This window comes from Macrosteles quadrilineatus, unplaced genomic scaffold (assembly GCF_028750875.1).
Source record: "Macrosteles quadrilineatus isolate MER2022 unplaced genomic scaffold, UCM_ALF_1.0 Scaffold_3__2_contigs__length_128488019, whole genome shotgun sequence".
NCBI lineage: Eukaryota > Metazoa > Arthropoda > Insecta > Hemiptera > Cicadellidae > Macrosteles > Macrosteles quadrilineatus.
In genome coordinates, this window is record NW_026542596.1 from 42,244,150 (window position 1) to 42,262,236 (window position 18,087).

General features: G+C 36.9%; 2 protein-coding genes across 2 annotated transcripts; one reads left to right on the forward strand and one right to left on the reverse strand.

The window, feature by feature from the left end:
- Positions 1 to 2,630: 2,630 nt before the first annotated feature.
- On the forward strand, positions 2,631 to 5,088 carry LOC128989145 (uncharacterized). Its single transcript, XM_054411013.1, has 2 exons — positions 2,631 to 3,876; positions 4,550 to 5,088. The coding sequence occupies exons 1-2, from the start codon at positions 2,631 to 2,633 to the stop codon at positions 5,086 to 5,088; spliced, it is 1,785 nt and encodes a 594-aa protein (XP_054266988.1).
- A 3,874-nt stretch (positions 5,089 to 8,962) lies between these two features.
- Positions 8,963 to 17,401, reverse strand: LOC128991137 (uncharacterized). Its single transcript, XM_054413898.1, has 4 exons — positions 17,190 to 17,401; positions 15,495 to 15,613; positions 14,609 to 14,663; positions 8,963 to 11,819 (listed from the first exon to the last, which is right to left on the reverse strand). The coding sequence occupies exons 2-4, from the start codon at positions 15,561 to 15,563 to the stop codon at positions 9,256 to 9,258; spliced, it is 2,688 nt and encodes an 895-aa protein (XP_054269873.1). The 5' UTR covers positions 15,564 to 15,613; positions 17,190 to 17,401; the 3' UTR covers positions 8,963 to 9,255.
- Between the last annotated feature and the right edge of the window lie 686 nt (positions 17,402 to 18,087).

An 18,087-nucleotide genomic window follows, 5' to 3' on the forward strand; every position in this document is an offset into this window, starting at 1 on the left:
TTACCACTTCCTACGTCGCGGACCTGTTTCCTTCCCTTCCAATAGCATTTTAGGACTGCAGATACCTTAATCTAATTGTAATAGGCAGTTCCCTAACTCCACACTGCTCACCTTACTACTTCCTTCACCTCTTCTTACGTCGCAGAACTGATTTCCTCTCTTCCCATAGATTTTTAAGATTGTAGATACCAAGATACCTTAATCTAATCGTCATAAACAGTTCCCACAATCCGAAAAACTCGCCTTTACTGCTTCCTTCATCACTTTCTACGTCACGGACCTGTTAACCTCCCTTCCCTTAGCATTATTGGAATGCAAATACCTTAATCTATTGGTCATAAACAGATCCCACACTCCGGACAGCTCGCCTTGACTACTTCCTTCACCACTTCGTACATCGCAGACCTGTTTTCCTCCCGTCCCATAGCATTTTAGGATTGTAGATACCTTAATCTAATATTCATAAACAGTTTCAACACTCCGAACAGCTTGTCTTGACTATTTCCTTCACCACTTCCTACGTCGCGGATCTGTTTTCTTCCCTTCCCATAGCATTTTAGGGTTGCCAATACCTTAATCTAATGGTCATAAACAGATCCCATACCCCGAACAGCTCGCCTTTACTACTTCCTTCACCACTTCCTACGTCACGGACCTGTTTCCTTCCCTTCCAATAGCATTTTAGGACTGCAGATACTTTAATCTAATTGTCATAAACAGTTTCCACACTCCGGGCAGCTCGCCTTGACTACTTCCTTCACCACTTCCTACGTCGCGGACCCGTTTTCCTCCCTTCCCATAGAATTTCAGGAATGCAGATACCTAAATCTAATCGTCATAAACAGTTTCCACACCCCGGCCAGCTTACCTTGACTACTTCCTTCACCACTTCTTATGTCGCGGACCTGTTTTCCTCCCTTCCCATAGAATTTTAGGAATGCAGATACCTAAATCTAACCGTCTTAAACAGTTTCCACACTCCAGACTTCTCAACTTTACTACTTCCTTCACCACTTCCCACGTCACGGACCTCAAGCTAGTGTCGTCATTTGATTATTTTATGATTCATTCCACCGTTTATGTTCTAATATCTGTGGAATAATGCTATCAGCTATTTATTTATCTACTGCATTCAAAAGTCAATAGCTGATCATATGTCTTTGTTTATGTGTCAAATACTGCTTCTATAAGGATTACATTGAAACTTTGAGACCCAGTGGGGCGGATTCCTGAGAGTTATTTTTAACGCCATATAGATGTTGACACTCACCGATATGGTCTTTATCACCATCCAAAATTTGAAAACGATTGATTCAGCCGTCTAGGAGGAGTTTGCGTATTACGAAATGCATAAAAGTCGACGTATAAGAGCTTCGCTCGCTTTGCTCGCTCCGCTCAATGATAACGTTTTAGTAAAGTACGCTTCTAATACAGTAGGTGTGAGGCTTTCGGCTTTGTTAAAATCGTGTCATCCTTACTATCGTTATATTTAGATAGACAATTCATAATATATTCTTGTAAAACATGCTTACTCCATTTAGTTACTGGACAAGGGCACTCGAGCTTATCCGCAGTGTAATACAGTGAATCAAGGGTTGCTGCAGTGTTTAAGCTGCTTGCGATGGACTTTTCATTACGAAATTTATAACTTTAAAGACTAAAGAAGAAAATTCAGGATAAACATTCTTTTTGCAAAATAAACTAATACAAGCTGCTATACTCGTGTTTTGCAACATGGAAGAAAATGTGACCTAGAGAGCTATTAAAGTGGTGCTGATGTGTGTTTTAAAATACAGCAACTCTATGATTTAGTTTGAAAATATAAACTGATTTAAAAGTGCAAACCTAATTACTTTCAAATCCCTACTTTTTATGTTAATAGATCCAAAATAATATGACAACATACCTTAGTGTAGCAATAGCATCAATTGCTTCATATGAATGGCAGTTTTACATAATTCTTCAATTTTAGTCAAGCCCATTTACATGTAGCTTACTATATAAATTACAAAATGAAACTTTGAGCAATATACTTTACAAAACGTACACAATCTTTCTTTAAAACCAAACATAACCCTCGTAAATCTACATAAAGCGTCACAAACATCTTTTTCGAGTAAATAAACAAACACCAGTTCATTGTACTGACCAGCTGTTTCATCAACCAAATTAAATTAAACTAGTGCAACTGTTGCTCGAATTCGAGCAATTGCAAAGTATTACAGGTGTTAATTCAAAACTAATAACAGTCATCATTATTTCCGATGACTTAAAAGAGTAAACTCAAAGATAATGTAATCAATCACTCCATTCCAGTTATCGAAACTGAAAACGAACGCTCTTGTGTGTATCATGTGTTTACTATGAACAGCTGCAATTAATACAAATTAGTTGTCTGTTTCAGTAAACAAAATCATCTTTTCATAAGAAATACATTGGGATTTTGTGGTGATGTGAACATTATCACCTGATAATATTTATTATTTGATTTGTTTGTAAATATTGTATTTGTTCTTAACTAAAACATGGTTGTAACTTTGAATGAATAAAAGCCATACTTTTGGTTTACTAAGTCTTTCTTACAACAATTTTATTCATTCATTGATAAACTCAGTTAGTGCTACATTACAATGGAGAAATTCCTTAGACCAGACAAATTGCAAATTGACCCGGAATCTCCAACTGCCTCAGAGGAATGGACGCACTGGTTACAAACATTCGAAGACTTTCTAACCATGACAGAATTCGTTGAAGACAAGGACAAACTGAAACTACTAACTAATCGATTATCTTTTACTACTTATAAATTTATCAAGGAATCTGAAACTTACCAAGACGCTTTGAGAGTTCTTAACTCAATTTACATCAAACAAAAGAATGAAATATTCTCAAGATATTTAGTAATGACTAGAAAACAGCAACAAGGTGAGACTATTGACAAATATGTGTCGGAACTGAAACTTTTGAGCCAAGATTGCGTTTTTGAAGCTGTTAATGCGATTCAATACAGGGATCATTACATTCGTGATGCTTTTATCAATGGCTTAGCCTCGTCATACATACGACAGAGACTATTTGAAAATAAAACTTTAGACCTAGCTGAAGCAGTGGAACAGTCTAGAGCTCTTGAAATGGCTCAAGCTCAAGTCGAGAGCTATCCAAAATCTATGTACGAAATGCAAACTTGTGCAACGAATGAATTGGCAAAGCAAGCTTGTCAGTACGAATTCGCACTACAACAAAAGGAAGAAGCGACTGTTTCCGCTATTAAAAATGTTGATGGCAAGTGTTATTTTTGTGGGCATGATAGACACTCTAGAGATCGCTGTCCAGCCAGAGAAGCAACTTGTGGGAAATGTAACAAGACAGGGCATTATGCGAGAGTCTGTAAAAGTAATCCAACTCAACATTTTAAAGTAAAACTGAAGACGTCTAGTACATCAGCTGCACTAATAGCAACTACACATAATACATCTGTATTGAAGGACTCTACAGTTGAAGCTAAAGTGAATGGCCTGAAAGCAAATTGCTTAATAGACACCGGGAGTACATCAAGCTTTGTAAACTTGAAGTTTGTTCAGTTAAACAAAATTAAAATGTATAATGAAAGTGGACAAGTATCACTAGCTGCTTCTAATATGAAATCAAACGTCCACGGGTTTGTTGAAATCAACCTAAATCTGTTGAATCACAATTACAACAATTTTAAGATGACTGTTCTTGAAGATCTTTGTACTGACGTGCTTATCGGACATGATATCATGAAACTCCACTCAAATATACAGGTTTGGTTTGGAGGTAAGAAACCTCCTCTGTTGGTGTGCTCCTGTGCCAAAGTTGAACCACCCAAACTATTCTGCAATTTAACTCCAGATTGTAAGCCAATAGCCACAAAATCACGACGTTACTCAGATGAAGATATGCAATTTATATAAAACAAGAAATGGAAAGACTACAGACTGAGGAGATCATTGAACCTAGTTCGTCACCTTGGCGTGCACAAGTGTTGGTTGTTACAAACGACAAAGGGAAGAAGCGACTGTGTGTGGACTATTCGCAAACGATAAACAAATTTACTCTGTTAGACGCCTATCCCTTACCAAACATAGATGATCATAGATGATCATAGATGATGAACATAGTATCCACTGTAGCGACGAACAAGGTTTTTAGTGCCATTGATCTAAAGCAAGCATACTATCAAATACCAATTTCTGACGAAGAGAAGAAGTTCACTGCTTTTAAGGCTGCTGGTCGTCTTTTTCAATTCAGAAGAATCCCATTTGGCGTAACCAACGGGGTGGCATGTTTTCAAAAGACCATGGACCAAATCATTAGAAAAGAAAAACTGAATGGAGTGTATGCCTATCTGGATGATTTGACCTATGTGGAAAGGATCAAAAGGATCATGATGAGAATCTAAGAACATTTTTAGATACTGTAACTAAGTATGGACTTGTAATCAACAACGAAAAGAGCAAGTTCAACCAGTCTTCAATAACCTTGTTGGGACATTTAGTTTCCCATAACTCTATTCAACCTGATCCAGATCGGCTAGAATCTCTACTGTCACTTCCTGTGCCCAAAGACCAAGTTTCACTAAAGCGAGTCCTAGGATTTTTCGCTCACTATTCAAAATGGATACATCGGTTTTCTGATAAAATAAGAAACCTGACACAAGTCAATTCTTTTCCTTTGTCACAGGAAGCGGTTGCAGATTTTGAATCCCTCAAACTTGACATTGCGAACTCAGTAATTACTCCTAGGAATGGGCAAGAGCCACTGGTAGTGGAGACTGACGCATCTGACATAGCCGTGGCAGCAACTTTGAGTCAAGATAATCGGCCAATTGCTTTTTTCTCACGGACTCTAAGCAAATCTGAGAAGCTGTATTCAGTTGTTGAAAAAGAAGCCGTTGCCATTGTCGAAGCCCTTCGAAAATGGAAATCATTTCTTATCGGAAGGGACTTCAGATTATACACGGATCAGCAAGCTTTATCATTTATCTTTGACAAGAGGCATACAAGCAAAATCAAGAACGATAAAGTTATGAGATGGGCGACTAGAGCTAACACCTTATCAATATGAAATAGTGTACCGACCTGGTAGGGAGAATGTAAAAGCAGATACGTTCTCTCGGACATGTGCGGTTCGCTGGGACAATGCTAAGTTGTTTGAATTACACAAATCTCTCTGCCATCCGGGAGTCACTCGAATGTTTCATTGGATTAAAACTAAAAATCTAAACTACACTCTGGATGATGTAAAAAGGATGACGTCAGCTTGTCAAACATGTGCAGAAGTGAAGCCAAGATTTCACCAATTCCAAGGCAAATTGATAAAGGCAACCACTCCCTTCGAACGTCTAAATATTGACTTTAAGGGCCCTCTTCCATCAACAACCAGAAACCGTTACCTTTTAAACATGGTGGACGAGTATTCTCGTTTTGTATTTGCTTACCCCTGTAAGGACATTAGTTCAGCAACAGTTATCAGATGTTTTTCAGATCTATTTTTTATGTTTGGAGCCCCGTCCTTTGTACATTCAGATAGAGGTTCATCTTTCATGTCGCGAGAGCTGACGGACTTTCTTCACAAGTACGGAGTAGCTACAAGTCATACGACACCTTATAACCCTAGAGGGAACTCTCAGATTGAACGCTTCAATGGAACAATATGGCGAATCATCCTACTAGCTTTGAAAACCCACAACCTGCCAGTTGCTGCATGGGAAGAAGTATTACAGGAGGCACTTCACTCAGTCAGATCTCTTTTATGCACTGCGACAAACTGCTCACCGCACGAAAGATTCTTTATACATAGCAGAAGATCTACCAATGGAGACTCCTTACCATCTTGGCTATCCGCTCCTGGTCCTGTCCTGCTTAGAAAGTTTGTAAGATCTAATAAATATGATGACCTTGTGGAGCCAGTTCAACTTTTGGAATCAAATCCACAGTACGCTCTCGTCAGAAGAAGAGATGGGTCAGAATCACAAGTATCCCTGAGACATCTTGCACCCGCTGGCCTACCTCCTGGTGATCTACCTCATGAAGACAACACTACTGAGAGAGAGATTGTTGAAAATATAAATTCAGACATTGACCACAATGAAGTTCAAAATGAAACTCAACAAACGGTATCTCAGACCCCAACTTCAGAGACGGCTGTGGGGGAACTACGTCCAAAGAGGAATGTCAAGCCTCCGTCATATCTAAAGGATTACATATGCTATACCTACCTTGAAAACTAGTGGGGGAGAATGTGGTGATGTGAACATTATCATCTGATAATATTTATTATTTGATTTGTTTGTAAATATTGTATTTGTTCTTAACTAAAACATGGTTGTAATTTTGAATGAATAAAAGCCATACTTTTGGTTTACTAAGTCTTTCTTACAACAGATTTTGATGGCCTGTGGGGCAAAGCCCGAGGACTTTTATTACAGGAATTGGTGAAAGGGGGTGTCTAAACAAAAAATACTTCATTTTGACACATCGTTTGTAAAAATCCGTCCATTATTAACGGAGGAGTAATCAAATAATAAATCGCCTTCACGTATTATAACGGATAATTTAAGCTTTGGAAGCATGCCAGGCGTAGCCCTGTGGAAATCAGACTATGGAGCAGAGCCCTTAGGAAATTCGTCCATATCAACACTTTTCGGTAAATCTACACACTCTAAGCCTAATTTTTAAGTGCCATATGCCTATATTTTTATTTGGTAAATGGCCTTAACTGAACATTTACATAAAATTTGATTTACTGAGCCCTAATTTAAAAAATCTATAGTTTTGATACCTGGGTCCGTGGTGCCGTCCTGTAATACAGCTACTTGGAGGTCTTTAATAGTGGATATTTATAGGCTTGGTCAGTGGATGTGGTACTCCCTGGTGAGGAATAACGTCCGAAAAAAGTGAGTACAACGACTATCCGCAACTATCCTGATTATTAGACCAACTCGTAAGTTACAAGAAAAATTTGGTTCGGATTTCACTATAAACTGTACGTCCCTTAGTTGTCATTGGATGCATAGGCTATCAGTTAAGTCCTGTCTAAGGAACGTTTCGGCCTTAGTAACGACGAGACTACGAGATCGCGCCACTCGTCCTACACTCATTTCTATTCTTACTTGGCTTAAGATACCTACCTTCGTATGGTCGCCATTTCAGGTGAAAGTAATAAATAAAGTATCAAACTTAATATGGTCATATAGTTTGTGTAAATTTTAAGATTTTACCTAAAATTAAAAAGAGTCTAGAAAACCTACCTTATACTCGCATTTAAATATAATGGTTACGCCTTAGTTCCCCACGTGCGAACGTAATATCACATTGTATAAAGGAATATACAGGTATATGAAAAATAGAATACAGGTTTATATGAGGATAGTTATCTAACAAGCTGTGGTTTCTGAGAATGCTCACTTTGAACCATTTTATTAACTCTAGCATCGCGTCGTTTGATATAACTCCGTGATGTTATTCTTGCTAATAAATTAATGGTGTTGGCTACTATAATATAGTACCCGTAAAATAAGTATTTAAATATAACAAACATCTAAGAAAATAAGTTAGAATAATTGGATTCTAACACGGTCATCTTCTACTTCAGGCCGCGGCGTTTTAAGTGGCAACACTGTCAGTAGTTCTGTTTTGAATAACACGCAATTAATTAGAGGGCACTATCTATCTGCCATGTTAGCTTATGAGACGTCTGGCACGAAACAGCCCTACTTGCGACGTTGCCAATTCTACCGGGCCGCAGCCTGGAGTTAAAGGTGGCCTGGAAACGTCAAAGTTGGGCTTGTAGACCAATTCATTTCCACTGAATAACCAAACAGCTGACCACCTCAAACGTGGTACGCCATGGCGTGATATGGTGCACCATATCACTAGTCATTATTAGCACTAGTCAGCATTAAGGCACATGATATAGCTCCTAAACCAGGTTATAATTAATACAATCATTAATGCCAGGTGACGTTTAATAGAATAACCCTAGAGTTTTCATTGGGGTCCAAAAACATCATAAGGTAAAAGGTACTTTTGTTTATCGCAACACGGTTTATTGTGTTCTATCAAATCTCGAAATTATCAAATAAAACTGATAGAAGGGAAAACATACTTTACTATCAAGAAGGTATTTTTATGAAGGTTCTCATGATTTTATTGAGGCTCTAGCAGGGGATTAGAGTGACATTTACTCATCACTGACCAACAACAATAATACTATATTTTGGTGATACAAAAGGTAAATTACACATTATTTAGACAGATTTCCTTTCAAACAGTTGTGTAATTTCTGTGAATACAGAAACTGACAGAAAAGTATAATGTTTGCTCATATTGACATATTGAGGTAGGCTTCGAAACGTTCTCAACTTATTCTTTAATGGGAAATCAATTAGTTTGTTGCCCGTGGGTGATTTTGAGTATTTCATCAAAATTCTTATCTCTTAAGGCCAAAAAACAACGAAGAAAAAGTTACTGTTAAAAACTGTATCTAACAAAATGCTTAGCTGTTCGTTATTGACCGTTGACAAATCAATGTAAAATAAGTACGTCATAACAACTAATTTTTTGTTGAGTAGGCTACGTAATGTCCTTTACGCTCATAAAATGCTCAGAAAAAAACAACTCTATTTTGGATATTTATTTCAAGTAAATGACATCGAACTTTTAAATGCAAATACCTTTTTGACATTTACAAAGTTTAAATACAATCATAAGATGAAATAATTTTTGTTTGTATGAATTGTGTTTTTATGCGAGTGCAGTATATTGGTTGTTTTTGAACATTTATAATTTATCAGTGTGGCTCATAATGCATTCTTTATTATTTGTATTCACTTATCCTAAAACCGAGCCAATCGGTGAACGATTTGAGGTACTGAATAGGGAGTCATGATACGGATGATATATTAACGTCAAATTATTAATAGAAAGAAAATTGCGCATTTCATGATAAAAGTTTTATAATTACAAAAAATTTAAAATGTTTTTTCATACAATGTATGTAATGTTCATTTCGCCTTTGCATGGAGACGAAAATCGCAATTCATTTACACAGATCATATGAAATGTCCGAAAAATAACTAACTTCAAATTTGAAAATGTGTACAAGAGAAATATTTAGGAAGCACGCAGGTCTAAGTGCGTGGGATATTTTAGAAAGACCATTTTGATTCAAGTATTGAATCAAAGACTTGATGAAATATTTTTCAACAACCTCTGGTTTCTTCCACCAATGCTAACTCTTTACAGACTTGTTTGAATTTACAGGTATCTGAGTATTTATTTCTAGGTCAGGAGGTGGTGGAGGGCCTTCTTCGTAAAGTGAATATTTGAACTGCCGCAATTCTGGCTTCATCCTTGCAAGGTAATCTTTGTACGACTCGCCTGTCAACACCATCCACTTAAGGAATTGTAGAAGTTCTTCATCAAGCAGAGTACAACTTTTACTTTCAAGATGGTCACGAATGTGGTCTAAAATACATTGGGTGACTTTCTTCAATAGCTGTTCTGATTCTGGAGATATCTTAGCGTACTTTGACAAAGTTTCGTTTCTTCTGTAAAGTCCCAAATTATGACCCACCACAGATCCGCTTTGAGATTCAGCAATCACGGTTTCTACGATATCGTTTGCAATTTCCGCGTCAAAACTATCTTCATCGTCATTTTCTTCTTTTTCCTTTGGGTTTGGTGTAGAAAAATACAATGGTGTAATTTCAACAATGATTGTGCCGGTTGTGTTGTCTGCTGGATTTGTTCTACTGATATTGGAAGTAGTGATATCTGATATATTGACTGAGCTATCGAAAGAAGGTACTGGTGTCATGGAGTAATTTACAGACTTTGAGTCTGCAGTGTTATTTACATCCTGCACGTTGCCATTCAACAAACTGTCAGACTCTTGCACCGGTTTGACTGGTGGGTGTTTCATAAATGGAAGTTGATAGCTTCTTACACCTTTTCCTCTTATGACAGGTTGTTCTCTTCTTTTAACGTACTTCACCAATCCAGCCATTTCAGTGGTAACAAATACGTTTATGTCATGCATAGCGAAAGACACATTAGCAATCGTTTCGTTTCTGTCAGTTTCAAATTGAAGATCCGGTTCGACTGTTGATGGCTTTTCCTTCGGTTTTTTCACACCTCCTTTTTGTAAAATATTGCCAATTTTATTTGGAACATAGTACTTAACACTTTTTTGTGAATTGTCTGGAAAAGGTTTTTGCAAGATATTGAATTCTTTGATTGAATGGGGTTTTACCCTTTTACGTCCATATGTTGATTTAATGTAGTCTTCTGCTTTAGATACGTCGTCGGACAAACCACTTTTGAATGAGTTCTGCGATACTGTACTACTATTAAACTCATTCCCAAATAGTATTTTCATTGCTTTAACTTGATCATCGTTGAACATAGCTGAACGTCTGTAGCTACTTTTAGGTGCACCTTTCCTTTCGTCACTAGATATATCATCAATAAAATGTACTGGGTTATCTTCTTCAATATCATTGGTATCCAATATCTCATCATGAACTACATCATGTTCACCGTATTCATTGTACTCCTCATTGTTTGCATCGTCTTTAACAGAGAGTAGTCTCCTCCCAAAAAAGTTCGATGTGAAACCGGGAACTCCCCCTTCAACTTGAGATTCTTCGTCATCCGAATCATAAACCTCTGACGACTGATTTTCAGACTCATCATAATCATTTTGTAAAACTGCTTCATTACTTCCTAATTCATCCTTTGTGTCGTCTTCCTCCAATCCAGAATCGTAAATTTCTCCTTCGACCGACAAAAGTTGTCTTGTTCCGTACTTCCCTGGGAACTCAACATCACCATCTGCTTCACTGGTGTTCTGTTTTCTCCATTTCCCTTTTGAGCAATCTTCACACGCCGCCATCTCACCACAGGGGCACTCCCTACTAATTGGGCTAGCTTCTCTAAACGCACACCTACAATCCACACTCTTCGGCACGTATTCACCAGGAGCACTACGTTTCACATTATACCCATCCGGAGGATGCATATTGTTAGCTAGGTCTGTGTACTTCCTAATAACTGCTTCTTGTTCTTGCGGATCCAACCAGTATTTCTCCTCTAGAATCCCTTGCAGTGGATCAGGATGGAAGTCAATGTCTTCATCGTACACTGGAAATTCCGGTATCACTCCGATCGGTTTGTATACAGTAAGTGGATTAAGATGCTCCAACTCATTCGGCACACTATTTACAAGCGTTTGCTTATCAACTTTACGTTTTTTCTCCGCATCTGAGTACAGTGATGTGATTTCATCATCATCTTCTCTATTCCTCAACTTCTTGAATCCTTTTTCCTTGTATATAAGAGGTTTTGAATTTCGCTGTTCCCTCTGACAGTTTTCTTTTGAGGATTGTTTCTCTTGTATGCTTACAATTGGTACACTCGGTGCATCATCAACCATTGGAGGATCAATGTTTTGTTGTCTGTAACATTCCACCTGTTCGTCATCACGCAACGGTTCTCCACTCAACTTTAAATCCTGGACCCCAGCAGCTGACTCTTGAGCAGCTCCGTGTTTGGTTTTTGGGTGTTTTTGCACTGATTTTTCCTTATGGCTTCTAAACAACTCGTTTACTGGATCGAATGCGAATGGGACGTTGTCGTTGTCTTTCCCAAGTCTTGAGCCCGTCTCTGATGGATTAGAGGGTTCTTGATCTGCCTCGGATGGGTTGGATGATTCTTGATTTGCCTCTTTATCTATATTCACTTCATTGAGTTCGTTTTCATCTGGTATATAGCGGGTTTCTCGTGTTTCACTTGCTGAAATCAAAAGAAATGTTTTGCTATTGTATTTAAAAATATACCTTATGACAATATAATACTGTATATCGATGATGGCTAGGATATTTAACTTATGTTTGTACGTTGAAATGGTTTAACATTTTTAAATAACCTTAGCCTTTATAACGGTACAAGCTGATTTGTATTATGTGAACTGATATGAAGTGATAAGATATAAGAAGATATAATAGGTATGTTAGTTTTTCCTGTAAAAAATCATATTAAATATGCTTAGTCAGATAAATAACTAAAAGGTAGGATAAGATTTTTACATACAGTTAACCCTATTACAAATACTAGTGGTTCTGCATGTGCTTCGCAACGTGGCAAGAATACTAAAGACAAAAGTGAGGGTCTCTAAATCAGTTAAACTAAACGCAATTACCATTCAATTCATACAGGCAAATGTCATTCAATTATTGATTAATTGAGTTGGGGGCGCCACCTAGGTGTACTTACTGGTTGTTATTTGAGAAAATTGTGTATCTATTTGTATTGTGCAATAAACTGTGTGACAGAATAAAAAATAATAACTTTTTTGTAATGTAAACACCTATAACGGAAATTAAAAGAACATCTCATGGAAAAAGGTAAACAAACAAATATATACAAAACAAACCCAACAGCTGCTGCATCTTTAATATTTTAAACTAGCTGTACCCACGGGCTTCGCCCCGTTTAACTTCATAAGTATTCGCATGGCTCATCACGTCCTGGTTGAAGTTCGTTCGCTACGCTCACTCACCTTTAGGTTGGAGCTCGTTCGCTGCGCTCACTTGCCTTCAGGTTAGCTCGTTCGCTACGCTAACTCGCCTCCAGGTTGAAGTTCGTTCGCTACGCTCACTCACCTTTTGGTTGGAAATTAGCTGCTGTCATAAATTAAAAAAAAAATAATAGTGCTGCACCCTGTTGGTAATCCTTGTAACTTTTATGCTATTGAACATCATAGAACAGACCCAACTTGTTTAATTGAAACAGCTGTTAAGATTCATTAATTCCTTTTAAATATGAAAAATCATAAGATTAACATGGGGAACTACAGAGCCACTGGGGTGGAGCCCGAAAGGGTTTTTGAGATAAGAATATGCTTTAATGTTAATCGGGAATGTGAGCTATCATCATGCCAAATTTCAGCCCAATCCGTCCAGTAGTTTATGCGTGATTGAGCAACAAACACACACACAAACATACACACAAACTCACAAACTTTCAGATTTATAATATTAGTAAGATGCGATTATAGCTATTTACCTTACAAATGTAGTAAGAGCGTTTTTACATCACGTAGGTGAATGTTGTCGGAAGCGAGTTCACCTAAGTGATGTAAACACGCTCTTGCGTAACGTGAACGTACAAGATTGTCCCTGACCCGACAATATACAGGGGGTTACGTACAATATTTTACCCAACCCGCCATGTTAAACTTCCCTATCCCAAGCGTGATGTAAAAACGCTATTACTACACTTGTAAGGTAAATGGCTATTTCATTATCCATTTCACTCGTATTCTAACGGTTACGTTCTTTTTTTACAAACAAAAGCTAGGTTAGGAAAATTCTTTAAAGCAAAACAATAAAATTCAAGCGCACAGTGCACGAGCGTTGAACGTCGTTGGCTCCATAGAGGTATATTTTAAGTTGAGCCCTCAATGTTATTTAAATGGGTTTCACTACTTCACCGAGTGAAGTTGTATACATCACGCTTGGGATAGGGAAGTTTAACATGGCAGGTTAGGTATAATATACAGCCCTTTAATTGAGGGTCGTGCCTTTGGGAGAGGGTTTATAAAATAACTGATATTATTTGGAGAAGTTTCACATCAAGACCTTTCATTCATTATGTGGCTGATTGGTCTGCGGGTATGGTTTTCTTGAAAGTTCGTGATCCTTATTAGCTTTGTATATTGATAAAATACAAGACTAATTAATTTAATTACTTATCATGCTCAATTTATTAAAAATGAATAGGCTAATATAAACTTTTTAAATTCATTCAAGTGGAGCAACTGTCAACAGCTGGTGCAATTCAAACAAGCCCACTGAGCTAGAAAACAACTGGAGGTAGCACTGGCATGGCAACTCTGCTAGAAAACCAAGATGACCTAAAATTGTGCTGCGTTGGTACACACTAGAGTCATCAGGTCATTGCATCATGGATTTATGTATGTACAATCCCACAATCCCCGAGCTCAAATGCAAGTTAATGTACTTATCCCATAGTACAAATGATGGCCAACGTCAATGTTACCTGCAATAGCATTTCCAGCTCAGTGAACAAACATGGCATTACTGCGTAATGCTTTAGTGTTAACGTCTGAAGTATTGTTTTACATGTACCTAATAATTCTAACCAACTGTGTATTTAGTGTTCAAGGATTCGAAAACAAAGAAGTACTGTAGTTTCTATACCTAGATCTTACCATGAAAACTACGGTTTAAGCATAGACAAAAGGAATTAAATATAGACTGTCAGTCGCGCTGCGGTTACCATGGTTACCATAGGTTCTGGCGGACCCCGCTGGGAGTGCTGTGTAGTTACGTAGCGCGTACGCTGTAGCTAGATGGCGCTCCCAGCGGTGTGCGCCAGAAGCTATGGTAACCACAGCACAGCTGACGGTCTATATTTAATTCTTTTTGTCTATGGTATAAGCTACTTCCATTTAGGGGAATTTGCTAAATAACTTAGAATTTAATAGTTAGATATTTCTGGAAAAAATATATTGTGCCTTTTTTCTATATATTCTAAAATGCATGTTACTGCATACGTACATATATCTTCCAACTGTGGAGGGTCCGCATGATCTTCTAAGGCAATATCTGGTGTCTAAAACAATTGAATAGAATTTAAAAGTCCTCTTTGACAACTTCAGACAGTGTATTTGAAATAATTAAATCTTTTTAGTACTAAATCATTAATTAAGCATATATAATTCATCTACAGAGATCGAATAAAAGAAAAACACGTTTTATATTTGTGTTAAATATGTGTATAGGTAGTGATTGTTTTTAAATGTACAAAAAACATTATGTTGGAAACCAAGCGGGTCTAGTGGTAGAACGCAGACTTCGGTCTCCAAGTTACTGGGTTCAAACCCGCCAATTACCAATAGATTTGATCCAATTGGATAATGCCGCCACTTTCTCTAGGCATAGCCTAAGTAAATGTGGAAAACAATTTCTGGTTAGATCCTAAAGGATTAAATACGACATCATTTTGACTGTATCCAACACAAAACGTAAACAGTTTATTAACAGTTAGCATTCACTATTCCATCTGAAAACTTCGGAATTTTGTTTCTCTTGCAGACTTGCAATGAGTGTATCATCAGCCATTTGAGGGCCAATGTTTTATACACAATGGCAAACTAATTATTTATGTTGCTGAATGTACGTGTTCCTTTTCTTTTGCTGAATCTCCACTTAAGTTTTATTGGCAAGGAAATAATTTATAATAATGAAAATAAACCTTTTCTGCAATAGCAAAGGCTACTTTTGAAACCAACTTAAAAATTGGTAGCTTCAAGGATAGTAGAGGGTAGGGAGCTTAACGGATTTTGAAGTTAATTTTCAACAAATCAATAAGAATCTCTCATTCATACACAACCAATTGGTATTTTGGTATGATTACAAGGACTTATAAAAAGTCAAAACTTACCGGCCTTGTGTTACTCAATAATGGCATGAGGAGCAGTATATGTATGACGCCAACAGCGATAAGTTTCATGACGGCCTGGACTTCACAACTCAACACCTTCTGTCTGGTTAGTACCACTCCTTGAATAAAAAAAATACACTAGGCTAAACACTAACATGTTTGTGTCTTTGGTTTCCATTTGCTAGGAATTAATTATAGCTATTTTCGTTACAAGTGTAGTAAGAGCGTTTTTACATCACGCAGGTGAATGTTGTGCAACAGTGGAAGGGAGTTTGTTAGGATAAACTAGTTTGGACTTAAAGATTAAATGCTAAACTGGTTTGGCCAGGTGGCGTTAGGATAAACCAGATTGTCTTGCTTTAGACCAGCCCAAACTATTGTGTTCAAACTATTAATAAAGTTAAATGGTAATGAATAAATAACATCTCGACCGCATGTTAGTTTAGATGAGGTTGGATTCGATTTTGACCGTGAACCCGGCAAAACTAGTTTGGCCTAACAATTCAACCAGGCTAAACTAGGCCAAGTTTATCCTAATGCTATTAGGCCCAACTAAATGAGACTTGGAAAAAGAAGGCTAAATAGGTTTATCCTAGGGTGATCAGGAAAAAATTGATCATCATAGTCCAAACTAGTTGTCCTAATATCGGTTTTGTTTGGTATCTACACACACTTTACAGTTTGGCAACGCTATTTTGATGACCAGAAGTGGTTTCAGAGATTACAAATTGAAGTATTTGGATAATACGACTATAGTCCTCGCCACCCTAAGTTGAGGCAGCCCAAGGCCGCACGGCGTATATCTAGTGCGGCCTTTGGCTGCCTCAACTTAGGGTGGCGAGGACTATAGTTTTTCTTAGAACCCATAAAGCATTAAACCCCCTTGAACACAAAAAATAAATCCACTTGACAGCAACAATTGATCAATATCAATGGCTTATAGATTTTTTTTACTCTTAATGATTTTTCTTTATCCAATTTCAAAATTAGATTAGTAAATTTCTATTTTACGAACACATGGTATTTTTAAGTGATCTTTACTCAAATAGTTAAAATTAAGACCTAAATTGCATAACATAGTGCAACTAAAATAAATGGAAAAAATTAACCTATAACCTATACCATCTAGGGGACCGGTGGGAGTTAGGGTTTTGGGTAAGGGAAACACGTTTTATGGGAAATTATTTAAAAATAATCTTTTATGGGACGTTTTATGGGGAAAATGCCAAAAACGCGTGGTGGACTCGCCCAAAAACGTACAAATATGTTCAAACCATTAAATTACCTGGTTCCCAAGAGTGCCCCTATGGAAATTGCTCGGTGCCCCAGCATTTTGGCGATTTAGATAAGGTTTGAAACCAATAACTTTATCAAAAGATCCTAAAGTCGCTTACTAAGTTATAGCTGTTGCGATGTAATAATAAACTCGTAAGGTTGTTAATATAAACATTTCAAAACTTAACATTGGCTACTCCTTTGAAATATAGCTAGAAGATCTCGTACTTAGAAGATTTGAAAAATATAATAAAGTCGGCAATAACTTCTCTGAAATCATCAGAGAAGTTATTAATTTGGTATAAGCAAACATACAAAAAGCTGTAATTACTACATAAGTAATTAGTTAGATACAAGCAAATACTAACATGGTAAAACCAAAGTATAACTTGCTTTTGGGTGCAATTGGTATTTACTTACTCTTTGAAGATATAGCTATTAATACCACTGTAGCAATCACAGTCAGTTATGTTTGTGTTTATTTCCGACGGCTTAAATATAGGAACTACTTTGTGTCAATGCAGCCTTATACACCATTTAACTACTGTTGGAATACTGTGTAGCACTTCACTTTATCTAACACGATAAATAAAATTTTGAAACATTTTGTAGAATGCAACTTTTACACTGAAAACATGAGTACGAAATGATTAATCAAATGTAAATATTTACATTATGATTCAGCTGATTATTTGAACACAGTTGTTATAAAAAGTCAATTTGAAAAAGTTTGAGAACAAATGTTGATTTTATTTTTGGTTTATAGTTTGTTAGCGTGTTTGAAAATTGCCAAAAGTCTCTATGATAAAAGTAATAAAACTGCAAGTAAACTTCAAAATTACCATTGCTCTCAGTAAAAAGAAAATAGCCTACTGGTGGTTTAAACGGTATAAAACGAATCGGTTGGACTCTAGAAATATATTTACGTCTGTTGTTCTTTCACCAAATCCCAAGATGCTTTATAAGCAAGCCACCTAACTGACTAGACGATTATTTGCCAATAAATATCTTTAAAAATATTGGTAATCCATCGGATTTCTCTGTATAACTAAATGCACTCGCAATTACATATTTTCCATATGATGTAAACTATGCCTACATTTTTTGATTACGTACTGTGAGTGGGTATAATACTCATCGGATCATTAGAGAGGTTCCGGTCCAAGAAATGAGACTATTTTGATGAATGAAAACATGATACATTTTTCCTTAATCATTTGGATTTTAATGGATGATTTTTGCAAGGAAAACAGAAGGTCTGTAATGAAGATACACAAGCCATCACGCCCACTCATCTATATTTCCACCATCCATATTT